The sequence below is a fragment of the Eretmochelys imbricata genome, chromosome 11 (assembly GCF_965152235.1).
Source record: "Eretmochelys imbricata isolate rEreImb1 chromosome 11, rEreImb1.hap1, whole genome shotgun sequence".
In the NCBI taxonomy this organism is placed as follows: Eukaryota; Metazoa; Chordata; order Testudines; family Cheloniidae; genus Eretmochelys; species Eretmochelys imbricata.
Window position 1 is genome coordinate 27,849,679 of NC_135582.1, and position 27,326 is coordinate 27,877,004.

Consider the following 27,326-nt stretch of genomic DNA (forward strand, 5'->3'; position numbering starts at 1 on the left):
GGAGTGGATTGCAGGCAGCAGCTCAGACATGATCTACCCTGCCCCCAACTGGCGAGCGCTGCAAGAGCTGCAGACAGCCAAGAAGGGCTCAATCCGTGACAGGGGAGAAGGAGGGGTCCCGATCGAGGACTCGGCGCTCCACCGCAGGCATGGCTGCGCGGGGAAAAGCGCGCGGTGGGAGGGACGGCGCCGCTCGCTACCTCGGCGTTCGGCCTCAGGCACCGCCTTTTGCGGCGCTGATTGGCTGGGCAAGTCCAGTCCCGGCCTGTCTGGCGGCGAGTCCCGCGCGCCGCCATCTTAGCCCGGGAGAAAGCGAAGCGGCCGGTGCGGGAGGGGAGCGGAGCGGGCGCGAGGATTCTCTGCTCACCAGCCTACGTCTCTCTGCTCCCGGAGCACCATGAGCGCCGCCGCCGCCGGCCCCAGCTTGCTGCCCCTGCTGGAGACCCTGGAGGACCCGGCCGCCCCGCCGGGGGAGCTCACGGACGCACACCTCACCATCGTTAAGTGAGTGCGGCCGCCCCGCCCCCAGCTCCGACACCCCCGGGCTGGGGCGATGGCGGGAGGGGGTGTAGCTCTGGCCCGGCTTTCTGTCGGGGCCGCGAAGCGATGGGCAGGAGGGGAGGGCTCTGCCCTGGGCTCACTCACGTGCGCCCGCCTGGGAGAGGATGCGGGAGCCGCGCGTGTGCAACAGGTGTGAGAGCGGCTGTGTGCGTGGGTAGTGGGGTGCTCCAGGTGAAGGTTCGCGGGGGCGGGGGGGAGGTTGTGAGCTTGGCGGTGTTACCTGGTTACAGACAGCGGGCGGGTCAGGAGGCATGACTGGGAGCGTGTGTGTGCAGCCACACGCTGAGCGAAGGGCATGGAGCGTGGGGAATCTCTGCGTGCACCCTGTTGAAGGCAAGGGGGCATATTGGATAGATCCTCAGCGGCACGGCTGTCGGCGAATACCAATGGCACACTCATGCACGGACAAATTCAAGCAGATTTTTAGCCGGAGGTCAGGGGCGGGGAATACCTGCGAAGTTTAGAAATATTTGGCCATTTGTGAGCAAATGCTTGAGAAACCAAAATGCAAATCAAAATCTTATTTGCAGATGGGCTTTTACGTTTGTCCTTTTTAACTAGCTCCAAATTTCACAAGAAGTGAATGGACAAGTGTCCTGCCTCTTGAGATCAGTGTGCTTTTCTGGTTAGAAAAGCTCAGTTTTTGTATTGTTGGATCCTTCATGATTTCTGTAATATCATATTTTATCAAAGTGTTTGACGTTAGCCTGTTTAACTAAGTTACTGTAGCACCTGGAGAGCCCATTTGAGAGTTGGGGACCCATTATGTAGGTACTGTACAAATAAGTACAAAGATAACATCCCTTCCCTGAAGTTACTCTTGGGGAAAATCAGATAGGCCTTAATCCTGCAGACAGCTATACATAGGTGTCTTTATGCAATTGACTTCAATGAGACTGCTTCCATGCTTAAGTGTTTGCAGGAGTGGGGCCATAATAGAGAGAGAGAAAATGGAATGCTGCTAACTTAACTCTTGGCAAGAAAAGCTTCCTCAGAGTTGCCTTTGGTGATCCCACTTAAGAAAAAATCTGTTTCTCTTTTAAGAAACTGTTCACACATGCCTCAAATTGTAACTGTTAAAATTTACTGGCTCAGTTATGATGTGGTACCTTTACATTTAGGGTTCAATCTTCCATTCAGATATTTGGTGGGGATCACTAGCTATTGTGTATGCATATTCTTTCTAATACTTGGAGCCCAAACTCAAAGCTTGATGTTAGTTTAAAAAAAAGAAAAACTAATTTTTCTTTAAGTCCTTTTGATATATGGTTTTGTAAAATTTATTTGATTTTCAGTAGCAATTTCAATTTGGTATATGAATAATCTCTAGTTGTTTAGCAGCAAGAGTAGCAAAATATAAAATACACTAATATCTTGCATTCACAATACGGTGATCGGCTATATTAGTCATTCTGCATGGTCACAGGCTTAAAGGTGTGATTTTTCTCTTTCCTCTCCCAACACTTGAGTGCTATTTTCAACTATTTTTTTTTCAAAAAATGTTCATGAAACTGTAACCTTTAGTTAAAAAATAAATAATTTGACAGTATTTTAATATAAACCTTATCATAGGAATATAATGTTTTATATTTGTAAATATGACTTATTTTTTTCTCTCTGCTTCTTGGAGTCGCCTGACCGGGGAGGAAGGAAAAGAATTCACTGCAGATGTTGGAAAACACTTTTCTCGACTTTGTAAAGTATTTAAGGTGTGTGTTGTGTTCCCTAAAGTTAATTTTGCTGTACAAGGCTAAGTAAATAAAAGTACAAAAGCTTAAGTCACGATCTGGGTTCAGTGTGAGGCTGAATTAATACTGAGCTCATTTAATTTGCAGTCAAGCTGGGTGAGGAAGTAGCCTAATTTTGACCTTGTGAATTAAAGTATCCAGTAAATTGTACTCTCCTGGCTTTTCCTTCACATCATGGAGATTAGTCTTTCTGTAGTAAAAGAAGATACAGTTTTTCCAGGTTTGCTTCTTGACTACAAAATGGCTTGCAACAAACATTTCTTGGATGCGAAGGACTGGTTGGGAGGCATGGATGTTTTGCGGTGCAGTCAGGTCGAGTTGAGTTTTCGCAGCAAGGGCTCACTGTCTATTATGATTGTTATAACCAATACTTAAAAATATTTTTAAAACTAAAAAGCAACCCCTACCGTTGTTCCCTCTAAGCTGTGCGCGTGTGTGCGCGTACACAGATCCTAAACCCCGCGCACACCGTGAAACACCACGTGCACAATTTGCACAGAATCACAATAATTTGCACAGAAGAAATTTTTTGCACACACGGCCTGTCAAATATTAGAGGGAACAGGTCTCCTACTATCCATGCCACTTCTCTGATGCATCCCACAGTAGGCTGGCACTAGTAATCATAAAAACTAAGAATAATGTAATCTGAGGTGTCTGTGTAGTGCATAATGGATGGAATGATTTCAGATTTTTAAGATCACTATCTTTCTTTGTAGTGAATACCCCCATAGCCTGAGTAGTGGAGATCATCAAGATATTGCTGACATAATATAAAGTTATTTGCAGGTCCTTTTATTCGGACTTCCTTTTTTGGTAACCAGTTCGTCTCTATTTTAAGCATGTAATGCTTATTTTATTCAAAATACAATAATAAAAAAATGGATGATTGTTCCCCATTTATGTAAAAATCATTTCAATGCAGATTCTTTTATGTTTTGGAACTTAATTCTGTCACCTGTAAATCTGGACACTTGTTATTGAAGTGTCTTGAAAACCCCAACTAGGTTTTGTAGTTTTAGGTGTGACTTTGTGCTGTAGAAGGTAGGCATAGTTTTCAATTTGCATTTAGGTATAAGAGTTTATTAAGCATGGGATTTTTTTATTGTTCTGTGTTCCATTTCATTGACTTAATCATAACTCAGCTGAGAAGCTACACAATACATAATCATACTTTGTAATTAGTGAGACGACTTGGAGTTTTAATGTTTTTTTCTTTTTCTTTTTTTTTTTTTTGCAGGCACACATTTCTAGTCAAAACTCAGAGCTGAGCAGTGCAGCACTACAAGCTTTAGGATTTTGTGTCTTTAACTCAAAGATTACCTATGAATTATCTGGTAAAAACAAATATTACTAGAACTCCTTCTGTTACCTCGCTTTTGAAATGTGCCTTCATCTGTTTCTTTAATTCTAGATTAAAATTAGGAATTTTTAGGTAACAGGGCAGAGATTTGTTGGTAAAATGTTTGAATTAATTGCTGAGTTGGTTGCAGGTGATGGGAACAGCTTGCCCTATAGTATAGGCATAATGTAATTAATTCCTTGCTCCCAAACTCTCTCAAACTTTATACTATGTCCAATCATCACGTTAATAATGCTGAACATTGTTTTTCTTCCAGAGTGCTGTACAAACAGCCTCTTCACTTTCAGCTTTGCTTCTGTTAACAGTTAAAACCATGTAGAACCTGGGATTGGCATATACCATCAAAAAAACGGTGAAATTGACTATGGCTAAAGTGCTACCAATTGCACAGTGTTTTAAAAAAACACAAACGGGAGAATTAGAAAAATATTTGTTTAGTCTTTTGTGTTTCTTGTAATAGGTACATTTTTTCAGATGGAAATTTGACTTTCAAGTTTATAGTGTTTCAGTTTTCTATAGTGCTAGTGTAGATGGCAACGTACGCATGTACTATTCTACACATTTTTGCCTATTGGTAGTCTATTTTAGTCACTCTTTCTTGGCAAGTTTATTTATATTTAATATAGTTAAAATGTTAGTTACATTTTTGTGGGCTTTGGAATTGCGTAGCTGGTCCTGTATTAACATTTGATACGCCCAAGCAAAAGTTTCTTGTGTGACCTAAAAGCTTGCTAAGAAAATGAATAGAATTTGTGAAAACATAATTTGAATGCCATATGTTCTTTTCTGCTTTTTAGCAACTGAAATACAAGAGTTACTTTCAACAGTGAACAGTGTTGCTGTAAAAACTTCAGACAAGAATACACGCACTCGAGCCCTTTGGGTAATCTCTAAGCAGACCTTTCCTTCTGAAATTGTTGGGAAGGAGGTGAGCTTCTTAACTTTTTTTTTTTGCCTCTCTCTAATTTTAATAGACAGTTTAGTTAACTTCATCCCTTTGTTCTTCAGGTACCCAATATAATTTCTACACTAGAAACCATACTTACTAAAGGAGATGTATATTCCATGGCTGTTGAATATGAAGCACTAAATGTTGTCATACGGTATGTGAACTGTAATGCTAAACGTTTAAAATACTTATTGAGTCTTTGGAAAAGCCCATTTGAAAAAAGAATCTGTTGGAGGCACTATAGTTTAAGGACAATATTTGACCTACTTTAAAATTGTTAAACATGCTGAGTAATGTTCTCAACGTTGCCTGTATATATTTTTAAAAAATCAGTATGATAAAGTCCAGGTTTTTTATGAACTGTCATAACTACTTATGCTTTTTCTGAAGCCTGCTAGACCATTTAATTTGCAAAATGTCTTTCCAGACCTATAACGTCATCACTGATTTTGATGTGGAAAGGGACACAGTCAGATAAAAAAAATATTCATTGCTACCATTTTTAACAACTTAAGTTACTAAACTTTTTTTTTAAGTCTATTCTACTTTACACAATTGATTCTTTGTTTTTTCCCTACACCTTTTAGTCACCGTAGAAAATGAAGCTAGAGTCAATGAGATGTTTCTAGCATTGGGTGGGAATGTTTACATCCAAAAACTTGTTTTAAGTTCATTACAGTATTTATTATGATACTGTTTTGTACTAGTTTTTAATTACAAAGCCTACATTTTAGGATTAAAACTTACTGCTGAGAGTGTGTTCCTCCCATTGGCATTGTTGGAAATAATAGAAATAGTAGATTTTATCATCAACACTGAGTGAATTTAGTATTCCTGAGAGTGAAGAATTAAGATCATTGGCTTGAAGCGGACATGTTAGGCTCATTGTAAAATACTCTTACCATCTCTACTTACCATCTATCATGGTCCTTTATTTAGCAGAGACAAACTACACAGTTGCACTGAACGATGTGGTGGTGTGTGTGCACACATAAATTCAGTCTTATTGTAGTCTTTATTTTACTTGAGACCTGAGGGATAGCTCAGTGGTTTGAGCATTGGCCTGCTAAACCCAGGGTTGTGAGTTCAATCCTTGAGGGGGGCATTTAGGGATCTGGGGCAAAAATTGGGGATTGGTCCTGCTTTCAGCAGGGGGTTGGACTAGATGATCTCCTGAGGTCCCTTCCAACCCTGATATTCTATGATTCTAATCAGTTTGATTTAAGTTCTCTAGAGTGGTGTTTCTGAATGACCGGTTCATGGACTGGCACCTGTTTCTGAGCTCTCCCTGTCACAATTTAGGAAGGCAGCAAGCTGGTCCCGGGTATCAAAAAGTTTGAGAGAAACAGTCTCTAAACTGTGTCAGGGAGATCTTAGGGACCGATGTCAGTCCATAGTCCAGGCATTGAGAGAAACTGCTCTAGAGCAAACTGGCTAGTTCACTTAAGTCCCTGTGTTAATTGGCCCTTCCAAAATAAACCTTGTAAAGTAGAGAATAATAATTACTACTGTCCACCTGCTACATTTTCCTGATGTATGGAAAACAATTCTGGCTTTAGTTGAGAAGGTTCAATATGTACTTGTTAAACACAAACATTTGACTCAGTGATTTTTGAATAATTACCTACTGTTATTACAAGTAACACCTAAGATTACTATAACTGAAAAGTTAGGTTTTTTTCTGTGTGTTTATATTGTGTATTTGGCAATACTGTGGGCGTTGTTAATTTCCTTCTGAATAACTCAGTTTTCCCCTTGGGTGTATGTTGTGCCTTTCACACAGCAATAGAGATGATAGCTCTCTATTGGACAATAGTGCTCAATAGGAAAATATGATTATAAAATTGGCAGATATCCTCAGAGGTTGCAGGTTTATAGACCTCAAATTAAATGTAACTTAAAAATAATTGACTAGGTTTCAAGTTGAAGATAATCTTTTAACAAGGACACCTGTTCAGAGGTCCTTCAGACTAGCTTTCTTTCCCTTCTAACTTAATGGAAAATTACTTCCGTATAGTATCATCTGCTGCTTTGGGTTATACCATTAAGAACTGGAATCTTAACTTGAACAAAACAAGTGCAGAGAAAGTTGTTCAGAATAAATTTCTCCTTTTTTATCACCCTGGTGAGGCTTTTTGAGGGAAGTATCTGAATTGGTACTTCAGTGATATACTGATATGTAGAGTTTCACTGAGTTGGATTTTCCAGGTGTAATTCAAATTTATTAGAAAATGTTTTGAACAGCATTTTGTTAGTGCATAATACATCTGAATTATAAATGCATATTTTAATAATGCTAGCTAAGGATATTTTTGTTAAGCCCAGCAATAAGTGTAGTGGTTCTATATGTAGTTAATACATGTGTGCTTTGTTGAACTCAGTCTAATGGAACAGACTCCAACCCAAATGGGAGAAGAGGCTGTGAGGTGGGCAAAGCTGATCATTCCTATGGTCGTCCATTCAGCTCATAAGGTGCAGTTACGAGGTGCCGCTGCATTGGAGATGGGAATGCCATTGTTACTTCAGAAACAGCAGGAGGTGGCAGTCATCACTGAACATCTTATGACTACTGTAAGTGGAAAATGCTTTTAAAAACTTCTTTCCCTCAGGATTTTAGAAATCTGTGAGACTTCTAATAATGTTTTTTTTTTTATGCTCTTAAAATACCATTTAACTATCTGAATTACCCTATGTACTTGTCTCTGCAACCTTGACTGGAAGGCCATTTCATACTATGATTTTTTCAAAGCATCTGTTACCTTTCGTGAACCAAATTCACATTAACAGTGATCGAACTAAAGGCATATTCAGCTTGGGCAGTGAATAGAAGTGCAAGCTTTCTTAGTGTCTCAGTATGCTTCCACACAGTTTTGGAGGGGACTCTGTCTCCATACCCATTCATTCTTTGATTTGTCTGCTGAGAGTACCAATGAAAGTATTAAGAACTAAGACCATCAGCTAACTTTTCTTAACAGTACTCAAATGGTGGCAACCTATTTTGGCTGTTATCAACATATGCTGGATTTGAACCAGTATCTTGTAGATGAATGGCTCTGTATCATGTTACCAGTCACCTTAGCCAGCCTTGCAAAATTATACTTGCCCAGTGTGAGTAAAGTATCTTCATTTTTTTTTCTATCCTCATTAAGACTAAAGTAAAAGAGAATTAATTTTGTGCCAGATTGTAAACTTTTGTGACAGTTTTGTAAGACTGCCTAAGCCTTACAGAAATCTTTAGGGGCAAGGGCTTTTTATTGTGTGTGCTCAGGGCCAATCATGATGGGGTCCTGGTCAATGATTAGTTAAATAATTACCCACTATTTCTATATTAAGATATATATTAGAAATGGAAAAGGACTGTGTGAGGTCTGCTTTTCTATTCTACTGCATAGTCAAGATAGAGAACTAGTTGTTTAAAAAAAAAAAGGGTGAATGGGCTTGCTTGGCATAAAGGGGACCCAAAAGCCCCTGTTCCAGGTGGGTGGTGATGTTTCCATTCCCCCCCAGTGGTTTCCTTCAAGAACTTCCTTACAAACCGTGATGTTGTAAGAGGTGACACTTGGAACAGGAGGAGCATGCTGGTGTGGGGCCATGGCATACGATGTTGCAGCACTGTGGCCTGGTTGGACGCTGTAATTTTCATATACCCTTGGGCCTGTCTAAGTCACTCCAGGGATGACTTCGGCCCCAGAGCAGCCCAGCATTGGGAAGATGCAAAGGTGACATAAAGCTGCTATATTCCCTCCCCCACCTCTGGTGACCTGCAAGTTTTGTGCTGCGCCTCTAGTAGCACAGTTAAATCCCACGCTGGGGTCACTTCCTTTTAACTCTTGTCAGTATAGTACAACTGTATTTTAGAAATTGTATTAACTTAAAAATCTTCAGTATAAAAACTTGTAGCTCATTCTATGTGTTTCACTGCACAAGAAAATATAACAACCTTTTATTATCTTCAGAAAGTAATTTCAGAACTGCAAAAGTTATTTTCTGCAAAAAATGAGACCTATGTGTTGAAGTTGTGGCCTTTGTTTGTGAAGCTACTTGGAAAGGTAAGCAGAAGAGTAATAACTTTATTATTTAGGTTCCATGACAATAGATACTGACAGTGTAAATGCTTCATTGTATAAAAACAGTATTATTTTACCTTTAGACACTCCATCGTAGTGGCAGTTTTATCAACTCATTGTTGCAACTGGAAGAACTTGGATTCCGTAGTGGATCACCAGTGGTAAAGAAAATAGCCTTCATTGCATGGAAGAGTCTGATAGATAATTTTGCTTTGAATCCAGGTAGATAAAAATATATTAAACAACTTAAGTTTAATGTTGAGCTAACCAGGAGAAAGGAAAACACCTATTTTACCCATCTTAATCTGGTAGTGCTCAACTATGTACAGGTTAAATATTATCTTTCTAAAAGTGCACATTTCTACTGATTGATGGTTCTTTCTCAGCTCAGTCTTGCTGCACGGTAGAATTAGTAAAGTTAAACATTTTTTTTTATAGTAGTTTAATTGGGCCAAGCACAGATAGCAATGAGAGGACACAGAAGGTTACACTACAGTTCTTCATTTTGTGCTACATGGATTTATTACTGGGAACGGTGGTTAAGGAATCTGGAGATTTGAGAAATTACTTCTGTAATCAGTACTGAGACTTAAACAAGCCTGTTTAAATTCAGCGTGCATCCTGACTACTTTATAAAAGATCCTTTGTAAGATTGGACCGTACTCTCTGGGATACTTACTCTGAAGGAAAATGAGGAGACAAAAATGAAAGTGTCTTAAATTAGTAAAATTTCATTTAAATTCTCACTGAAGTGTTTATTCTCCACCCTCATTATTAGATTTGGCAGAATTAAATTTTTTAAATAATCTGTATGGTTAATATTGATTATTTTTAAGCATTTATTTTTATTGATTTAAATTTTTCCAGTTGCATGAGATTATGGGGGTCTGGCAACAATTATTTAATTATACTTGATGCTGTGATTCAAAATGTTCAAGCTTTATAACAGTTAAAACGCAAATTGTCAACATCACTTTTGTCAAAATATACAAAGTAAATATCCTTAAATCAAACTCCTAAGTTCTCAAGCAGCATTTTTCTTTCTTTGCCTATCTGTAAATTTTGATGATTATAAATGGAAGTATTTTTTGGTCAATTTACGTGTATATGGTAAAATTGACATTTACCAGGAAAAAGCTAATCCTTCCAAGGCTATTTAAAATAGACCATTTAGCAGTGCTTCAGTTCTGCTAAAGAAATTACAGATAGGATTATTGGTGGTAACGTGGCTTAATTTTCCAGGACAAATAAGGAATCTAAGTCAAAACCTAGCATTCTGTGGTTCTGTAGCATACAATATTTATCTCATACTAGTGAAATGACTAAATGCATCTTCTCTGTTCTTTTGTATGCTTTATGTGGAGTCAAGAAAAAACTGTCTGGATTTGCTTTGCCACTTCTCCAGAATATAAAGGCTAATTAAACTGGGAAATTAAAGCTTTGTCAAAAGTAACTAATAGCCAAGCCATGTAGACACTTCACTGCTATTGTGAACGTTTGTGACCTCAGACATGTCTATATCTGATTTAAGATCTGTCAGCCTGATGCAGTTGCTCAAATGTACAAGTAGAGTTTATTTGTTGTCTTATTTTCCTATTACAATGTCAAATGTTGTTTGAATGACTTTTTCCTTTCCACATCCAACAAGAGTAGATCTTCCTCCTCCATGCATCTACTGGAGTTAAGATAGCTTGGGGAAACACCTGCTATTTTCATTTAGAAAGCTCTGTTTGTAGAACAATCAGCAATGGAGCACTACCCTACTAACCACTCTTCTTCAAATTAACAACCTTTACCTATTAGCCAGTAATCTATAACAAATTGCAGTGTATTTTCACTTTAATATTTTGAAATTTTGGAGCTCTCCCTTGCCTTTTTGTTGTTTACAGACACCATATGGAGAGCTCTACACTGTCTTCATCTTAGCTGAATGGTGGTGGATTGATGCTGAAGCAGCCAGGAAGGCCCACTCCAAATACAGTGAGGTGCTTTCGGCACAGCACTCTTCTTATAGTGTTGCTAATGCTGTATTTGGCAGGTTCTGTCTTTCTGAGCCTGGTCAGCCCTGAACCCTGATGCTGTTTTACCTTTGCTGGCAAGTTTTTTTGTCCTGTGTCAACATGCTAAACATTACATTCAAGCTAAGGAGTGAATACTGGTTCTCTCCCCTTTTCCTCCTTTATTGGATGCTAGAGTTGAAGGGACCTGGCTATTTCCAAAACAGTTCCTCTAAAAACCAGTTGCAAACAGGTGCTAGTGAATACTGCAACTTGAATCTATTTCCAAATTTGAGCTAGTAAAAATAATATTTCAGAAAGGTGAAGGACAGTAGCCTAACAAATCTGGTGATAAAATAATGGAGAGTTTTCCAATGTAAGGGTTTATAAATCTTTACCACCAGATAATAAATCCAGCATTTTGAGGGTAACATGATTGTTTTTCAAGACACTTGTTGCAGGCGCCTCCTTGGCAAAATCCCAGCTGATTTTTCCTAAAAGAGGCACCCTTAGGAAAAACTTGGGCTCTGGCTTTTCAATCCCTATAATTTTGATGGGGTAACTATTAACATTATATGAGCTGTAGAGGGCATTTTTTATGTTCATAACCAATAGCACCACTTCCATAGACTCTCCCATGTTCGCCTCTTGAGCTGTGAAATTCAACAGCACTGATGGATGGTATATATGGCTCTTCCCTTGGAAAGTAGACAAGCAATTATACAATTCTGCTTTGTGAAAAACTTGAAATGAGAGACCTATTTGGAGAAAAGCTTGAGAAAATGATGACAGATTCCATAGACGACAATTACATCTTTTTCACTGTTGATGAAGACGGGGCTCACAAGGTTTTCTCCCATGCATCCTGAAAATATTTTGAGATGATGATCAGGTTAAACAGGAATAAATTATGGAATCCAAACAGAGGCATAGCCAGACAGGAGTGACTGCCCATCTTCCTCCATCGCCAATTACTGCTGGAGGAGTATCTTATAATATATCTTCCCTCATCTACCAGTGGATCCAAGGGACAGGTCAGCCACAGACATACACTTACAGTATAATCAGTGTGTCTGTATAGTCTAGAAGAAAGTTAAAGATCTCCCATCTTACTTCTCAGCCTTACTGGCACAATATCTATAGAAATGTTCATCTGAGGTAACTAAAGATATTTTTATTGGGCACTACGTTGTTTTGTGAGCAAGATCAGAGTTAGCTTCTCAAGTGATTAGCACAGCGAGAGAACAAATGTCACTTCTACTCGAAACACAGATGACTGATACCAGCCCTTTAGATTGGGGAACACATACTGACTCTCATGTTGTCTGTGGCACTTAGACACAGATACAAGGCTACAAATTCAGGCTTCAAATTTTCCTACTTTCCCTCAAGTACATCCTGTTGATGTTAAATAACAATCACTATTTCTTTTTATTGGCACCCAAAGTATATTGGTTTTAGAAATTCTTGCACGGAATCTCTTGGTTTTAGAGTTTAATCCCAAATAGTGAAAGGATGGTGGGATTGGGAGACAGCCATAAGGAACTGAGTAGTAGAGTTAGAATAAGGATAGCGGTCATTCTAATTTATTTGGTTAGCGAGTTCTATGATATGGGTCTAGCTCCTTTTTGAAATTGCCTCCCTTTCTCAAGAGATTGCTCCAACAGTTTAATTGTTTCAGCAGAATGTAGCTGTGATCAGATTTCCCAAGTACAGAGAGAGAGATTCTCGGGTTGCTAGGGCTATTTCTATAGAAGGCTTTAAATAATAGGAAAGAGATCTTGAACTGGATACTGCTTTCAAGAATGAGCTAGTGCAGGAAGTGGAGCATTGATATGCTATTTGATTATCACAGTAGAGCCTCGCTTCCAAAGTTTCAACATCATCTCTCTCAAATTCTGCTGCCCACAAATGGACCTTTCGATATTTTCTCAAATACAAGTTGAGCAGGTGTTCTAGGGGGAGATAAGTCCAGCAGCCTTGAACACTTTTACAGGCACTGCTGAGTAAGTCAGGTTTCTTCTTCTCATTCTACATGTATCCAAAATAAAAGAGCAGCTACAGTGTGAACTGGATGTGTGAAGAACCTTGAGAGCATAGATTAGCTGTACCAGAGATCTTCAGGCTGTGCTCTTTCATCCAAATTACAGAGGTCAAATAGCTTCAATTCAGTATATCCATATGACTTTGATAATACATCAAGAAAACATATGCCAATATTGGCAACCCAGCCAATATTGATCTTTTAGAGTGAGCTGAATGCTTTGTTTCCAGCAGAAGAAATATGCAAAGTTGTAACTTAAGCCCTGATTTGCACCTTCCTCAGGCATCATAAATTAGATTTTGTTTTTCTCCTATTCCTTCAGGAGACAACTCCCCTAAGCTTTCATTGCATAAATTATCCCTATTAGCTAAATTTTTCAGGCTTTTTTTTTTTTTTGATACCATAGTTTTCCTTTTCCACTTTCCTTGATTTGTCATTGCTGTAGCCAAGTCTTGCCAAATTGTGATTCAGATAAGAGGGGGATTCCTTATTAGTTAATTTCTTTTCTGCCATTTAACATCTGCTAATTTGGATCATTTAGCTTTTTTTAGGCTTGGATTCTTTTCTTCCAGGATTTGTAGGGAAAAGCTATTTTTCCTTCCTTTTATTCCTCTTTGAGTACTTTTTAACAAAATTCCTTTTTCATTGTTAACTGCTAAACAGTTTCAGAAGTACTTGTTCTGGCAGGCTCCTGTTGGAAAATGGAAACAAGTTTTTCCTGCCGACTGCGTTGATAGGACTGAGTACCTAGAAAACGTCCTGATGGAGAAGACTGATTCTTGCTGAATTAGTGAATGTGTTAATTGAAAGAAAAGAACCTAACAGTTTAGAAATTGCCCTTTATTGTGCTGCAAAATAATTTAGACTTTTTATAGCATTTTTAAAAATGTGTTTTTTTGTTCCTCAAGATATATTGTGCAGTGCAAAAAGGCTGAAATTGCTAATGCAGCCATTGAGCTCTATCCATGTGAGAACAGAGGCTTTGGCACTGACGAAACTGGAGGTCTGGTGGTATTTACTGGTGAGGCTTGGACCTCAGCTGCCTGCCAACTTTGAACAGGTAACAAATGCAAATAGTTTTAGCATAGTAGTTGACAGCCTATGTTTTGTTCATATAAAACTGAAACTTGCTTTATGATTATCTCCTTTCTGTAGCTGTTTATCTGGACTCTCTGTAAACTTTAGCCATAAAGCAATTTTTAAAAGGATACTGTTACTCTTGTAGACACCAAACCTGACATGCTTCCAAAAATTTAAGCTGGTAGGTCAATATAAAAGAACAGTTTGTACTAATGGTACACATGGAGGTCTAAATTAACTATCAAGAGGAATTATCTGAATGTCACTGTGGACTGCTCAGTTAAATCCTCTACTCAATACACAGCAGTATATACACATATACAGACAAAATGCACTTTCTATAAGGGATAAAATGGAAAATATTGACATTTTCACTATATAAGTCCATTCTCCTACAACACTGTGTTCAGTTCTCATCATCCTGCCTCCATCTGGAAAATTTTCTATGTGAAAAGAGCCTGAGAAGATCAGGATTTGTTAACTTGGAAAATGTAAGAGGGGATATAAAAAAACTTAATGGTATAGCAAAGGTAGATCAAACACTTCTGTTGTCCTTGCTCAGAATACACAAAGGCATTCAATGGACAAATAGAAAATACATCTAGTATTTGGCAGCCTGTTTATAAAGTAGTATTCTTAGCAAGGAGCAGTAGTTACCCTGATCTTTGTGATATGCATTTATTCTCAGTTAACTTCTATGTGAACATAAGAGCTGACATACTTCGTCAGTGATGGTCTGACTTGCTCAGTATCTTGTCTCCGACAGTGGCCTGTACCAGAGCTTCAGGGCAGTTACGGAGCAATCCACCCGTCTTCATTCCTAGCTTCTGGTAGTTAGATGTTAAGGATAGCCCTGAGCATGGTTACATCCCTGACCACCTTGCCATTAATGGACCTATACTCCATGAACTTACTCATCTCTTTTTCAAAGTTTAAAAAGACACTCTGTTTTTGAAATTCAAATAGATTTCAAGTAAATAGCAGTTTTATGTATTCTACCTGCTCTTGAGTCTTCCTGCTAGTTTTTTATGGGTTTATAATCACAGCTGCCTATTTTTTCTATAGACTCATACAAACAAACACAACTGATTAGTGTGTGTCACAGGCACAACAAAAAAGACCATTTTTTAAAAAAAATCTTTCAATTATAGTAATGCAGGTATAGTTTGTAATAGTAGGCAAATAATTCTATGTTTAAGAACAATGAAGTTGGTGTTTTAATGTCTTCGTTTTCACCTATAAAGCCCTAAATGGTTTGGGCTTTAGCTACATGGAAAACGACAGTCTCTCAAGTGATACCACAGCAGTTGTGATAGAGTGGAGTCAAGTTTACAGCCCCCTAGTCAGAAAGGGATTGGGCTGATGTGTTATTTTTGAGGGGTTCACTTTCTATATCAAGTTGAATATGGACTTGGTGGACCTGCAAGACATAAACGTTTTCCCCGAATTGTTTGGGAAGGGTTGACTTAGTGGTAGCGATGGAGTGAGGCTTGTTCTGGAATTAGGCTTTTCAGTTAGATTAATTTTAATGCCTTTTTGACATGTTTTGACTGACTCTAGTAATGAACCTAGAGATTTTGATAAATATAATTGGAAAACTACTTAAATAGTAGTATAATTGGACTGAGCACATAAAACGAACTGTTAGCACTGGGTTTCATAATTCAATCAAATTATATTCCAGGATGTGATTAACTGAAAATCTTTTAGTTCTTATCTTATGCTTTTGATCTACCTATAGAAAAGATTAGAAAACCGTATGGAAAAATTGCAAACTGCACTGTCTCAGTAACATCTCATTTGAAATTATTTAACTTTCATTTGATGATATTGGAAAATTTTACTGATTTGGTAGTCATTAAAATAAAGCTGCTATATATCAGAAATAACTTTTTAAATGAGTAGCTTACAGTGTAGACGCCAACTTCTGGTGCCGGTGGGTGCTCGACCCGCCTCTGCCCCCGCCCCGACTCCACCCCTGCCACGCCCCCTCCTACCCCCATTCCAACCCCTTCCCCAAATCCCCGTCCTGGCCCTGCCTCTTCCCTGCCTTCTTCCCTGAGCGCGCCACATTCCCGCTCCTCCCCCCTCCTTCTCAGAGCTTATTACAGCTGTTTGGTGGCGGCAAGCACTGGGAGGTAGGCGGAGGAGCGGGGACGCGGTGCACTCAGGGGAGGAGGCAGAGCAGAAAGGGGGGGGGCAAGGAGGGGAGCTTGGTTGCCTGTGGGTGCAGAGAACCCACTAATTTTTCCCCGTGGGTGCTCCAGCCCTGGGGTACCTACGGAGTTGGCGTCTATGGCTTACAGAGTAGTTTAGTCTTTTTATGATTCTACTTTCTCCTCAGACAAGATACGATGCGGATTTGAGACTAAATGTACTCTTTAATTCCTCTTCATGTGTGTCATACACACAATCACTGAGGTTTGGTGTCTTTGCAGGTTTGTGTTCCATTAATCCAAAGCACTTTAAGTCTAGATTCTTCTGTTGTACCTCAAGGAACTCCCTCTCGTGCAGCAGTCAATCAGAGTTTAGCCACAGCAACGTCTGCACAGAAATCAGGTACAAAATAAGCCCTGCTTCTGAATATAATTCAAATGCTGGAACTAAGTTAAAAATAAATTTAAGTGTTAGTAGGATCTCACTAGTGAGAAGCAATAGCAAGCGATATATTGATACTGCACATTCATATCAGTCTACTGATCTAGAATAATTTAGTAGCTAGTTAAACGAAGAAAACTTTGTATCTGTTTTAAGCCTACAAAACTATTCAGATCCGAGAATGCGGGAAAGAATTCCTTGGTGCACTGCATTGTACCTAGGTATTGCAGGTATTCTTTGTCCTGTGTCTGTAAACATCATTTTATATTAATTTATATTTTATATTTATATATAATTAAGTTACATTTGTTCATTTGCATACTGTGTGGTATTCTTGTCAGCCATAAGCAAATTCATCAGGGACCTCATGAGATCTATTGTGCGTATATCATGATGCAGTTTGGATCGATGTTTGCCAGGGATGGAATAAACCATTCTCAGTTCTAAATTACTTTCATGTTTAAGTCTAGTTAAGCCATTCATTTAACCTTAACGTGTAATTATTTTTAGTAGCTCTAACTGTTGTATAAATCTCTATCTCAGTTGAGGCTTTTTTGAAAACAAGTAGATTTAAATTTTAAGGTTATGTAAAATAGTTTTAGTTGAAATAGAGTGAAGGATAAAACATGTGACCTTCTAAAAATTGTTCTAAGATAGTTAAGTGATCTGCAGAATTAAACTTGCATGCTTAAATATTAGGTGATGAATGCTTCAAATTCCAGCATCAAAGCACCAGTCTTATTTTTTTCCCCCTCTTTTCCAGATCCCCTAAGAGCAGAACCTTTTCCCCTCCCGTATCTCTCCTCCACCCCAATCACCAGCTTCTTTACATGGGAAACCTTTCCTTTCCCCACTATGCATTTGGTTGGTATATCACAACTATTAATATTAGTCTGGAGTCTGCCTATTAGTGGTAAGGCAAGTCTAATTTGGAAACATTGAGGTCTGACTAGTGACAATCTTAAAACTTATAAAATGGGAAAAATATTTTCCTATCCACTATAGGCAGACTTCACCCTTAAACAATGATGTATCTGATTTTTACGAGCAGACTTCATGCTGGTCACTAGGGAGGGGTCATATGGAAGGGAAGGGAAAGCTAAGTATGAAGCATAGGAAGAGAATAGGTTCTCTTCAGACCTGGAAAACAAGACGGACAAAAATACATGTTAACAGTGACAAATCTGTCAAAAAGGCAGATTTTTGTTTTTTAATTGGCTAAAATAACTTTTTGAAAAATTGTTAAAAAAATTAATCTTGAGCTAAAACCTCAAGGTAAGCAGTCCTGAAGCAAACTTCTAAAGTTACATAGTTAGGACCCTGTCATAAATATAAAGGGAAGGGTAAACATCTTTAAAATCCCTCCTAGCCAGAGGAAAAATCCTTTCACCTGTAAAGGGTTAAGAAGCTAGGATAACGTCACTGGCACCTAACCAAAATGACCATTGAGGAGACAAGATACTTTCAAAAGCTGCGGGGAGGGAGAAGACAAATCTCTGTCTGTCTGTCTGTCTGATGCTTTTGCCGGGGACAGAACAGGAATGGAGTCTTAGAACTTAGTAAGTAATCTAGCTAGATATGCATTAGATTATGATTTCTTTAAATGGCTGAGAAAATAAGCTGTGCTGAATAGAATGGATATTCCTGTCTGTGTGTCTTTTTGTAACTTAAGGTTTTGCCTAGAGGGATTCTCTATGTTTTGAATCTAATTACCCTGTAAGGTATTTACCATCCTGATTTTACAGAGGTGATTCTTTTTTACTGTTTCTTCTATTAAAATTCTTCTTTTCAAGAACTGAATGGTTTTTTTTTCATTGTTCTTAAGATCCAAGGGTTTGGGTCTGTGGTCACCTATGCAAATTGGTGAGGATTTTTACCAAACCTTCCCCAGGAAGTGGGGTGCAAGGATTGGGAGGATTTTTGGGGGGAAAGATGTTTCCAAACAACGCTTTCCTAATAAAATAAACCCGGATAAACGTTTGGTGGTGGCAGTGGAAGTCCAAGGGCAAAGGGTAAAATAGTTTGTACCTTGGGGAAGTTTTAACCTAAGCTGGTAAAAGTAAGCTTAGGAGGTTTTCATGCAGGTCCCCACATCTGTACCCTAGAGTTCAGAGGGTGGAAGGAACCTTGACAGACCTTATCAAATTCACAGCCATGAAGAATGCGTCACAGACCCTGAAATCTGGTCTCTTTTGTGCTTTTACTCTATACTATACAGATTTCACTGGGGAGACAAGTGTTTCTCAAATTGGGGGTCCTGACCTAAAAGGGAGTTGCAGGGGGTCGTGGTATCGCCACCCTTACTTCTGCTCTGCCTTCGGCCGCACAGCTTTGGAGAATGGTGGCTGCTGACTGAGGGCACAGCTCTACAGGCAGCAGCCTAGAAGTAAGGGTAGCAATACCATACCATGCCATCCTTCTGCACTGCTGGTGGTGGCTTTGCCTTCAGAGCTGGACTTCTGGCCAGCAGCCACCACTCTCCAGCTGCCCCGTTCTGAAGGCAGCATCGCCGTCAGCAGCAGCACAGAAGTAAGGGTACCAGTACTGTGATCCCCCCACGGTGCCTTTTTGGGTCAGGCCCCTACAATTACAACATCTGAAATTTCAGATTTAAATAGCTGAAATAATGAAATTTACGATTTTCACAGTCACAGGATTTAAAAATTGAGCAAAATGGACTGTGAATTTGGTAGGGCCTTATACATACTATAAACTCCTTAAAATAAAGGATTCTAATGGAAACTCTGATAGTTTCTTAAATAAAGCATTGCTAGTAGGTACTTACTATAATGGGAATTTTTGGCCAGGAAGAGATTGCTTTGTGGCTAAAACACAAAGCTGGAAGTCTGGAGATTTGAGTTGTATTCCTGGCTTTACCACAGTGCTAAGTCTGAAATTGTTCTCTTTCCCCATTTGTAAAATTGTCAGACTTAATTTTTATATTTATTATTTTGGATCTGTGTTTTCACTTTAAAATGGTTCATTTGAATGTAGTTACGATATAGTCACAACAATTGTGTTTTTCTTTTCCTTAGGTTCTTATCCATTTGGAAGTCCAGTCACTCCAAGGATAAACCTGAATTCTAGTGTATCAGGGATCATAGTGATCCCCTCAATTCAACTTTTGGGAATTGAAATGCTGCTTCACTTCCTGATGGGGCCAGAAGTTTTGGCTTTTTCTAAGCAAAACAAACTTTTACTTAATCTAGGTATTTGCACTACATTTTTCAAAGCACTCTTGATACCGAGGGTAGTTTGAAATGATTACTTTGAATTTTCCATAATATTTTAATAGATAAGATACTTAAAATAATTAATTGCAGATCCTAATCTTTTGCTTAATATTTGGAGCTATTTTTATCATATGTTAATATAGAACACTTAACAACATAAAAACAGAACATAAGAATGGCCATACTGGGTTAGACCAAAGGTCCATCCAGCCCAGTATCCTGTCTACCGACAGTGGCCAGTCCCAGGGGGAATGAACCTAACAGGTAATGATCAAGTGATCTCTCTCCTGCAATCCATCTCCACCCTCTGACAAACAGAGGCTAGAGACACCATTCCTTACCCATCCTGGCTAATAGCCATTAATGGACTTAACCTCCATGAATTTATCCAATTCTCTTTTAAACCCTGTTATAGTCCTATCCTTCACAACCTCCTCAGGCAAGGAGTTCCGCAGGTTGACAGTGTGCTGAGTGAAGAAGAACTTCCTTTTATTTGTTTTAAACCTGCTGCCCATTAGTTTCATTTGGTGGCCCCTGGTTCTTGTATTATGGGAACAAGTAAATAACTTTTCCTTATTCACTTTTTCCACACCACTCATGATTTTATATACCTCTATCATTTCACCCCTTAGGCTCCTCTTTTCCAAGCTGAAAAGTCCTAGCCTCTTTAATCTCTCTTCATATGGGACCCGTTCCAAACCCCTAATCATTTTAGTTGCCCTTCTCTGAACCTTTTCTGATGCCAGTATATCTTTTTTGAGATGAGGGGACCACATCTGTACGCAGTATTCAAGATGTGGGCGTACCATGGATTTATATATGGGCAATACGATATTCTCCATCTTATTCTCTATCCCTTTTTTAATGATTCCTAACATCCTGTTTGCTTTTTTGACTGCTGCTGCACACTGCGTGGACGTCTTCAGAGAACTATTCACGATGACTCCAAGATCTCTTTCTTGATTTAGTTGTAGCTAAATTTGCCCCCATCATATTGTATGTATAGTTGGGGTTATTTTTTCCAATGTGCATTACTTTACATTTATCCACATGAAATTTCATTTGCCATTGTGTTGCCCAATCACTTATTTTTGTGAGATCTTTTTGAAGTTCTTCACAGTCAGCTTTGGTCTTAACTATCTTGCGCAGTTTAGTATCATCTACAAACTTTGCCACCTCACTATTTTACCCCTTTCTCTAGATCATTTATGAATAAGTTGAATAGGATTGGTCCTAGGACTGACCCTTGGGGAACACCATTAGTTACCCCTCTCCATTCTGAAAATTGACCATTTATTCCTACCCTTTGTTCCCTGTCTTTTAACCCGTTCTCAGTCCATGAAAGGATCTTCCCTCTTATCCCATGACAACTTAATTTATGCAAGAGTCTTTGGTGAGGGACCTTGTCAAAGGCTTTCTGGAAATCTAAGTACACTATGTCCACTGGATCCCCTTTGTCCACATGTTTGTTGACCCCTTCAAAGAACTCTAATAGATTAGTAAGACATGATCTCCCTTTACAGAAACCATGTTGACTTTTGTGCAACAATTTGTTCTTCTATGTGTCTGGCAATTTTATTCTTTACTATTGTTTCAACTAATTTGCCCGGTACTACTGATAGACTTACTGGTCTGTAATTGCCAGGATCACCTTTAGAGCCCTTCTTAAATATTGGCGTTACATTAGCTATCTTCCAGTCATTGGGTACAGAAGCTGATTTAAAGGACAGGTTACAAACCATAGTTAATAGTTCTGCAATTTCACATTTGAGTTCTTTCAGAACTCTTGGGTGAATGCCATCTGGTCCCAGTGACTTGTTACTGTTAAGTTTCTCAATTCGAAAACCTCCTCTAGTGACACTTCAATCTGTGACAATTCCTCAGATATGTCACCTACAAAAGACGGCTCAGGTTTGGGAATCTCCCTAACATCCTCAGCCGTGAAGACTGAAGCAAAGAATTCATTTAGTTTCTCTGCGATGACCTTATTGTCTTTAAGTGCTCCTTTTGTATCTCGATCATCCAGGGGCCCCACTGGTTGTTTAGCAGGCTTCCTGCTTCTGTTGTACTTAAAAAAATTTTATTACCTCTTGAGTTTTTGGCTAGCTGTTCTTCAAACTCCTTTTTGGCTTTTCTTATTACATTTTTACATTTAATTTGGCAGTGTTTATGCTCCTTTCTATTTACTTCACTAGGATTTGACATCCACTTTTTAAAAGATGCCTTTTTATTTCTCACTGCTTCTTTTACATGGTTGTTAAGCCACGGTGGCTCTTTTTTAGTTCTTTTACTGTGTTTTTTTAATTTGGGGTATACATATAAGTTGAGCCTCTATTATGGTGTCTTTGAAAAGTGTCCATGCAGCTTGCATGGACTTCACTGTAGTTAATGTACCTTTTAATTTCTGTTTAACTAACTTAAAGAACACACTCTACTTGATTTTTCTTTTAGGCTATCTCTTGAAAACTCTTGACTGTAAAAAAATAATAATAATAATCCACATGTGGTATGTCAGATTTGTTTTCTGTTTTCTCCTAGAGCCTCTTCAATATCCATTGATCAGTAGCCCTTCTTTTTTTTGTAAGCATGCCAGTACACTCATAAATGCAGTTCAGGAAGGCTTCATTGCAATTGGAAAAGAGGTTCCAGGTAAAAATTTCATGGTGAAATAACCTTTTTATTTTGTGTAGTAATTTTGAGATGAAGGGAAATAAAATTAAAAAGTAGGGAAAAGAGGATTTTTAATAGAGTAATAATGAAAATGTTAAAATAGCATTTTTCTTATCAACATGTCCAGTTTTGTGTTTGTGATCTTTTCGTCTATGCGTTGTTGCATTACGTTTAAAATTCATTTCAAAGTCCAGAACTGAACAACTGTTTTCTATGTGCATTGCTATTTCTTTTGCTCCGTATTCTTCACTGACTTCTGTGAATGGAAATTTCACTTTTTGTTTTGCAGATGCCATGCTAAATATTATATGGAAGCATATGATTGATTTTGTGAAAGCAGCTATTGAATCAGGTAATAATGTTTATTTCACATTTATCATTGATGACTGAAACATGAGGTTTTTTGGGGGGTATGTTCCTGAAAGTATTTGGCTATTCAGTAAAATTCTTCATAAAAACCCACGATTTCTAGACACTTACAAGATGCAATCTAATTTTGTACAATATATAATATGTATGCAAAAGGGACTAAATTATGCCACTTTTGTAATGAAGTCCTCATCATGAGTAAGGGTTATGTAGCCTAGCCCCATAATAAGGGTATGCATCATAAGGATTACATATCATATATTAAAAATTGAAAACATCAAAATGTGAGCATACCAAAATCATCTCCATGTGGTCTTATTGCTGTATGTCTTGTCACCTCTCAGTCCATTTTCCATATTATTTTTTTATATCATGTCTTAGATTACATTTTTCTTAAACAGGGTTGAGTGATTTAAATCAAGGCGATTTTAAATTACTTAAATTTGATTTGAAAAAAAAAATCATTGATTTGAGTCAGGTAGAGCTCTTTAAAACTAATTTTAAAACTTGGGCTATTGCAACTTTAAAATTTGTAATGAACAAAATTGTAAATGCTGTCTTTTTTAGAATTCCATTACTGGTATAGGGTATCTTATCTGAATTTTACAAAACTCTGCTGCTGTAGGCAAAAACAAAAACACTGAAAATATTAAGTCCCTGATCCTGCAAACATTTAAACAGGTATGTAACGTACACAAAAAACTCCATTGAAGTCAGCGGGACTACTTGTGGTTAAAGTACTCATGGTTAAAGTTAAGCATTTGTCTAAATGTTTGCAGCATTAGGAGCTAAAATTGTATTTTTAATATATACTTTTCTTAGTGGCGTGAAATCTGTTATTTCAAAACAGAATTGCTTCAGTGTTAACAGTGAGAAGTTTAGACTTTAGTACATTAACAAAGTTATGAACTTTTTAAATTTTTTTTTTTCATTTTAAAAATGGAGCCAAAAGTTAGCCTCACAAACCCATATTTAGGCAATTTCTGATGAGATTTTTCAAAAGTACCGAAGCAATTTAGGAGCATAAATTGCATTGACTTCACACTGTGAATGCTGATGGAAGAGTTGTAGCCTGGTCAAAGCATTTCAGCTTTCTTGACTGTCTCTCAATTATTTAGTAAAGTACTTAGCACACTTTATAAATAACATATTTTGTATCTGTTTCTCTGGGCAGTTCATTGCATATCTTCATAATTGCAGGAGAGTGGAACTGAAAATTGACATAAGGTGCTACAGTCCACATTATGTATTGATTTTTTTCAGAAAACGTCCTTGCCTTAAGATTCATTTAGTTGCAGTAAAAATAATTTTAAGTGATGATCACACTAATTAGTGCTTTGTTCTGCAGACTTCTGTAGCTTTATCTCTGGCTTGAACATGCTTTTTACTTTTATCTTTTTAGGCAATAAGAAAGAAAGGCAAGGTTCAGAAATGTTAACACTATTATTACAGGCCTTAAAAAACATAGTTACCTCAAGCACTCTTCCTGTTCAGAAAACATTGGTAAGGTTTTTTGTTTGTTTTTTTATTAAACCGATAATTTTTTTATGTGCTGTTAAGTAAATACTGTATAATTGAAACTTTCTATATTTTGATATCCGTTTCTTGCAATGGCTACACCAAAACTTCTGGCTCTAAAGAGCTGACAATTTTTAAAATTCTTTTATAAAAATTACTAAGTTCTTTTGGCAAACTACATAGATTTCTTTTGTAAGAACCCTTAAGGAGTATATATCAAATGTCAGCATGAGTCCCATGGTGTGAGTCATTGTCTGGGTATACTGCAAGAAGGACAGGAGACTTGTTATGGGTTTTAATCAGGCTGCAACTTTATATAGATGTCTGGGACTACCGGGCAGATAAAGTGTACAGTGCAGGCAAATCCATGCTTATTTAAATCAATTCTCTGCGGCTTTCACCAGCCCCCCCCCATTGTTTAATCCATGCTTATTCAACTCAGTTTTCCAGGGCTTTCACCAGCCCCCCTTTGTTTCCATCCAGGTCCCCCAGTCAACCCATGGCTTGGACCTTGCCATCCACCAGCCTCATAAGAGGGTTAAGGAGGGCTATGAGAACAGGGGGGGTTTGCTCCCTGCCGTACCAATCATAGGAGTCCCTGAACCCTCCTCCCCCGTTCTGTTCCCTTATACAGGACCTCCTTTTAAATCCTTTATCCGGCCATTTATCTGGTCATTGGCTGCCCTCCCAATGGTGTACCTGCACTGAACATCTGCCCATTATTACAAAATAAGTTGCGACATGGCCTACCACCTTTTCTGTTCACCAGAAAAGGTCCATCCTCACACCTGCTCTGAGGAAGGCGAAAAAGACACATTCCACCGAAGCCAATTCTGGTGATGCAGGAAAAATTCCTTTCCATCCCCCCTTCAAAAGGGATGACTAGCGTAATGCCCGCAACAGGTCCTAACCCGGCCTGCCATTTGCCTCCACCAGGGGAGGGAGGGTAGGTGTTGAGGTCCTCTCTGCTTGGACATAGAGACTTGCCCCACCCATGTTTCGTACCTTTATACACATTCCTGGGTGTGGGGGGTGAGTCATTGCTGCAATGCACCTTTTGCAGCGGTTTCTGACCTTCCTTTCTCTTTCCTCTCCCCCTGCCCCCCTCCCCAACACACACACCACCACCACTCACCCATCTTTAGTTGTGGTGCAGTCCTTTGTATCCCTTTTCTTCCTAAGTTATCATTACTTCAGAGAGCAATTGTTTGTAAGGCTGCTTTCTTTATGCCACTACAGAAAACTTCAAACCAGTTAACATCTGGATTCTCATTTACTTGCTAGTATTTATCTCTTGCATAGGATTAGACATTTATATATAGTCTGTTTGTTTGTTTTTTTAATAGTTGCCTGTTTTCTTGTTTGCTTCCCTCCCTCAGTCCCTTATAGAAATTACAATTAAAGAATTACCTTCAAAAGTATTGGGATCACCAGCATATCAGGTTGCTGACATGGATCTTTTAAATGTAAGTAAAACCTAAATTATATTTTTAAAATTTTGTTAGTATTTATACTTAAGAGAAAGTAGTTGGAGTACAGTGCATATTCACGGTACACTATGTAAACCAAAAGAGCCATATCTTGGTGAAATTATACATTCTCACTGGTATTTTTATTTTAGAATGTCTGGAACAAGTTTAGCATTCACTTGTCACAGACAGTTTAACTGCATCAATAAATGAGATTAAAATGAGTTGAAACAGGGTTAGCAATTCCTCATGTCTGAAAAATACTCTGAAGAGACATATTTTTGAAAGTGACCTCCTTGTATTGTTGAGCACACTATTTGTTGCAAGGGTTGTAGACAATACCCAAGAAGACCACAAGGTCTGTTATGTAACCTTTCGTTACATGTTATTGATGGAGCAGTATGTTGATTAATAGTCTAGCCAATTGATTGACTACATGTGTGGTATGTCACGAAAAATGTTCGAGACAAAATAATTAAACTTAGCTCATGACTACTCTGAATATGTTTTGGTAATAATTTGGCAAATGCAAAATCTGCCGTATAGGAGTCTGGCAGTTTATGGTGGCTTTCTGCACGAGGTAAGGGTGTTTGAATAATTTGATTCAGATTTCTCATGCTTTAGTTTCTAGATGTTATAATTAAGTGACCACTTTTTTTTGTACAGAATTCAAGTTCAGAATTTTAGTTGACTCTGAATAAATTACTGGCTCGTGGAGTTAAATTTATATGGCTCCTATATATTTCATTTCTGGATCATTAACTGAAAAACCCCCCACCCTATACGCTATTCTGACTGTGAAATAAACACTTCATTAATGAAAATACAGTTCAAAAGGCTGATTAAATATTTTTTTTTCTTGCAAGGGAACACCAGCTTTGTTCTTAATTCAGCTACCTTTCCGTGATAATCTGTTGGAATGGTGTGTAACAGATGAGAGGTAGGTGATCCTATTCTGGAACTATTTGAGAATGTTCGTTTGTTCTGTTACCAAACTTGTCCTGTTCTTCTGTACCTCAGTATGCTGATTTTAGAGGCTTTTCCTGTGAATTTTAAATAATACTTCCCCCCGTAATTGCCTATCTAACTTTTAAACTTTTGTTTTTAGGTTCTTCCTAAACTTGGAAGTCCTTGTGGGTTGTGTTTTGTCTGGCCCCACATCTCCTCTGGCTTTCAGTGAGTCCGTGTTCTGCATTATTAATCAGTGTGCAAAACAGGTGGAAAATAAGGAACATCTTTGGAGAATGTGGAGTATTGTAGTTAACCCATTGACTGAATGGATTAACCAGGTATAGTATTATACCATATATTCATAAGCATTTTAGTGTGTGATTGCCTTCTCAGCAATGAGAATATGATAATATAAATGCAAGAAATAGCATATTTTGACATTTTGGTAAATTCCTGGCTCTTAAAAAAACAAAAAAAGTTATCAGTCACCTGCCCAAAGAGTTTATTCCCTTAGTTAGACAGAGACAATGCAGTATTACTTCATCTTTTTACAAGAGAGACTAATAGTAGTTTGTAGTTGATCAATAGTGGAAGGCTGTCCAAAAGTAGATTTTAAAGTATGGCTCTATTCTGAAAAGTGATGTCAATATGACATTGCTGATATTTCATATTTCTCAGATATCAAATGTGAATAATTCATAAGTACTTT

At 38.2% G+C, this 27,326-nt stretch overlaps 1 protein-coding gene across 3 annotated transcripts in view; it reads left to right on the forward strand.

Moving 5' to 3' along the window:
- Positions 1 to 318: 318 nt before the first annotated feature.
- RIF1 (replication timing regulatory factor 1) overlaps positions 319 to 27,326 on the forward strand; it is a 58,961-nt gene continuing 31,953 nt past the window's right edge. For 2 of the 3 annotated variants that reach the window (XM_077830405.1, XM_077830406.1), the window contains exons 1-17: positions 319 to 504; positions 2,192 to 2,270; positions 3,550 to 3,646; positions 4,470 to 4,600; positions 4,681 to 4,775; positions 7,003 to 7,192; positions 8,578 to 8,670; positions 8,772 to 8,910; positions 13,638 to 13,789; positions 16,248 to 16,368; positions 19,443 to 19,616; positions 22,179 to 22,289; positions 22,600 to 22,662; positions 24,082 to 24,182; positions 25,577 to 25,663; positions 26,533 to 26,606; positions 26,775 to 26,955. In XM_077830405.1, coding sequence (XP_077686531.1) covers positions 398 to 504; positions 2,192 to 2,270; positions 3,550 to 3,646; positions 4,470 to 4,600; positions 4,681 to 4,775; positions 7,003 to 7,192; positions 8,578 to 8,670; positions 8,772 to 8,910; positions 13,638 to 13,789; positions 16,248 to 16,368; positions 19,443 to 19,616; positions 22,179 to 22,289; positions 22,600 to 22,662; positions 24,082 to 24,182; positions 25,577 to 25,663; positions 26,533 to 26,606; positions 26,775 to 26,955 — 1,995 coding nt within the window. In that variant the 5' untranslated portion in view covers positions 319 to 397. Of the gene's footprint in view, positions 505 to 2,191; positions 2,271 to 3,549; positions 3,647 to 4,469; positions 4,601 to 4,680; positions 4,776 to 7,002; positions 7,193 to 8,577; positions 8,671 to 8,771; positions 8,911 to 13,637; positions 13,790 to 16,247; positions 16,369 to 19,442; positions 19,617 to 22,178; positions 22,290 to 22,599; positions 22,663 to 24,081; positions 24,183 to 25,576; positions 25,664 to 26,532; positions 26,607 to 26,774; positions 26,956 to 27,326 lie in introns of those variants that run through there. The other variant, XM_077830407.1, reaches the window with a different exon arrangement.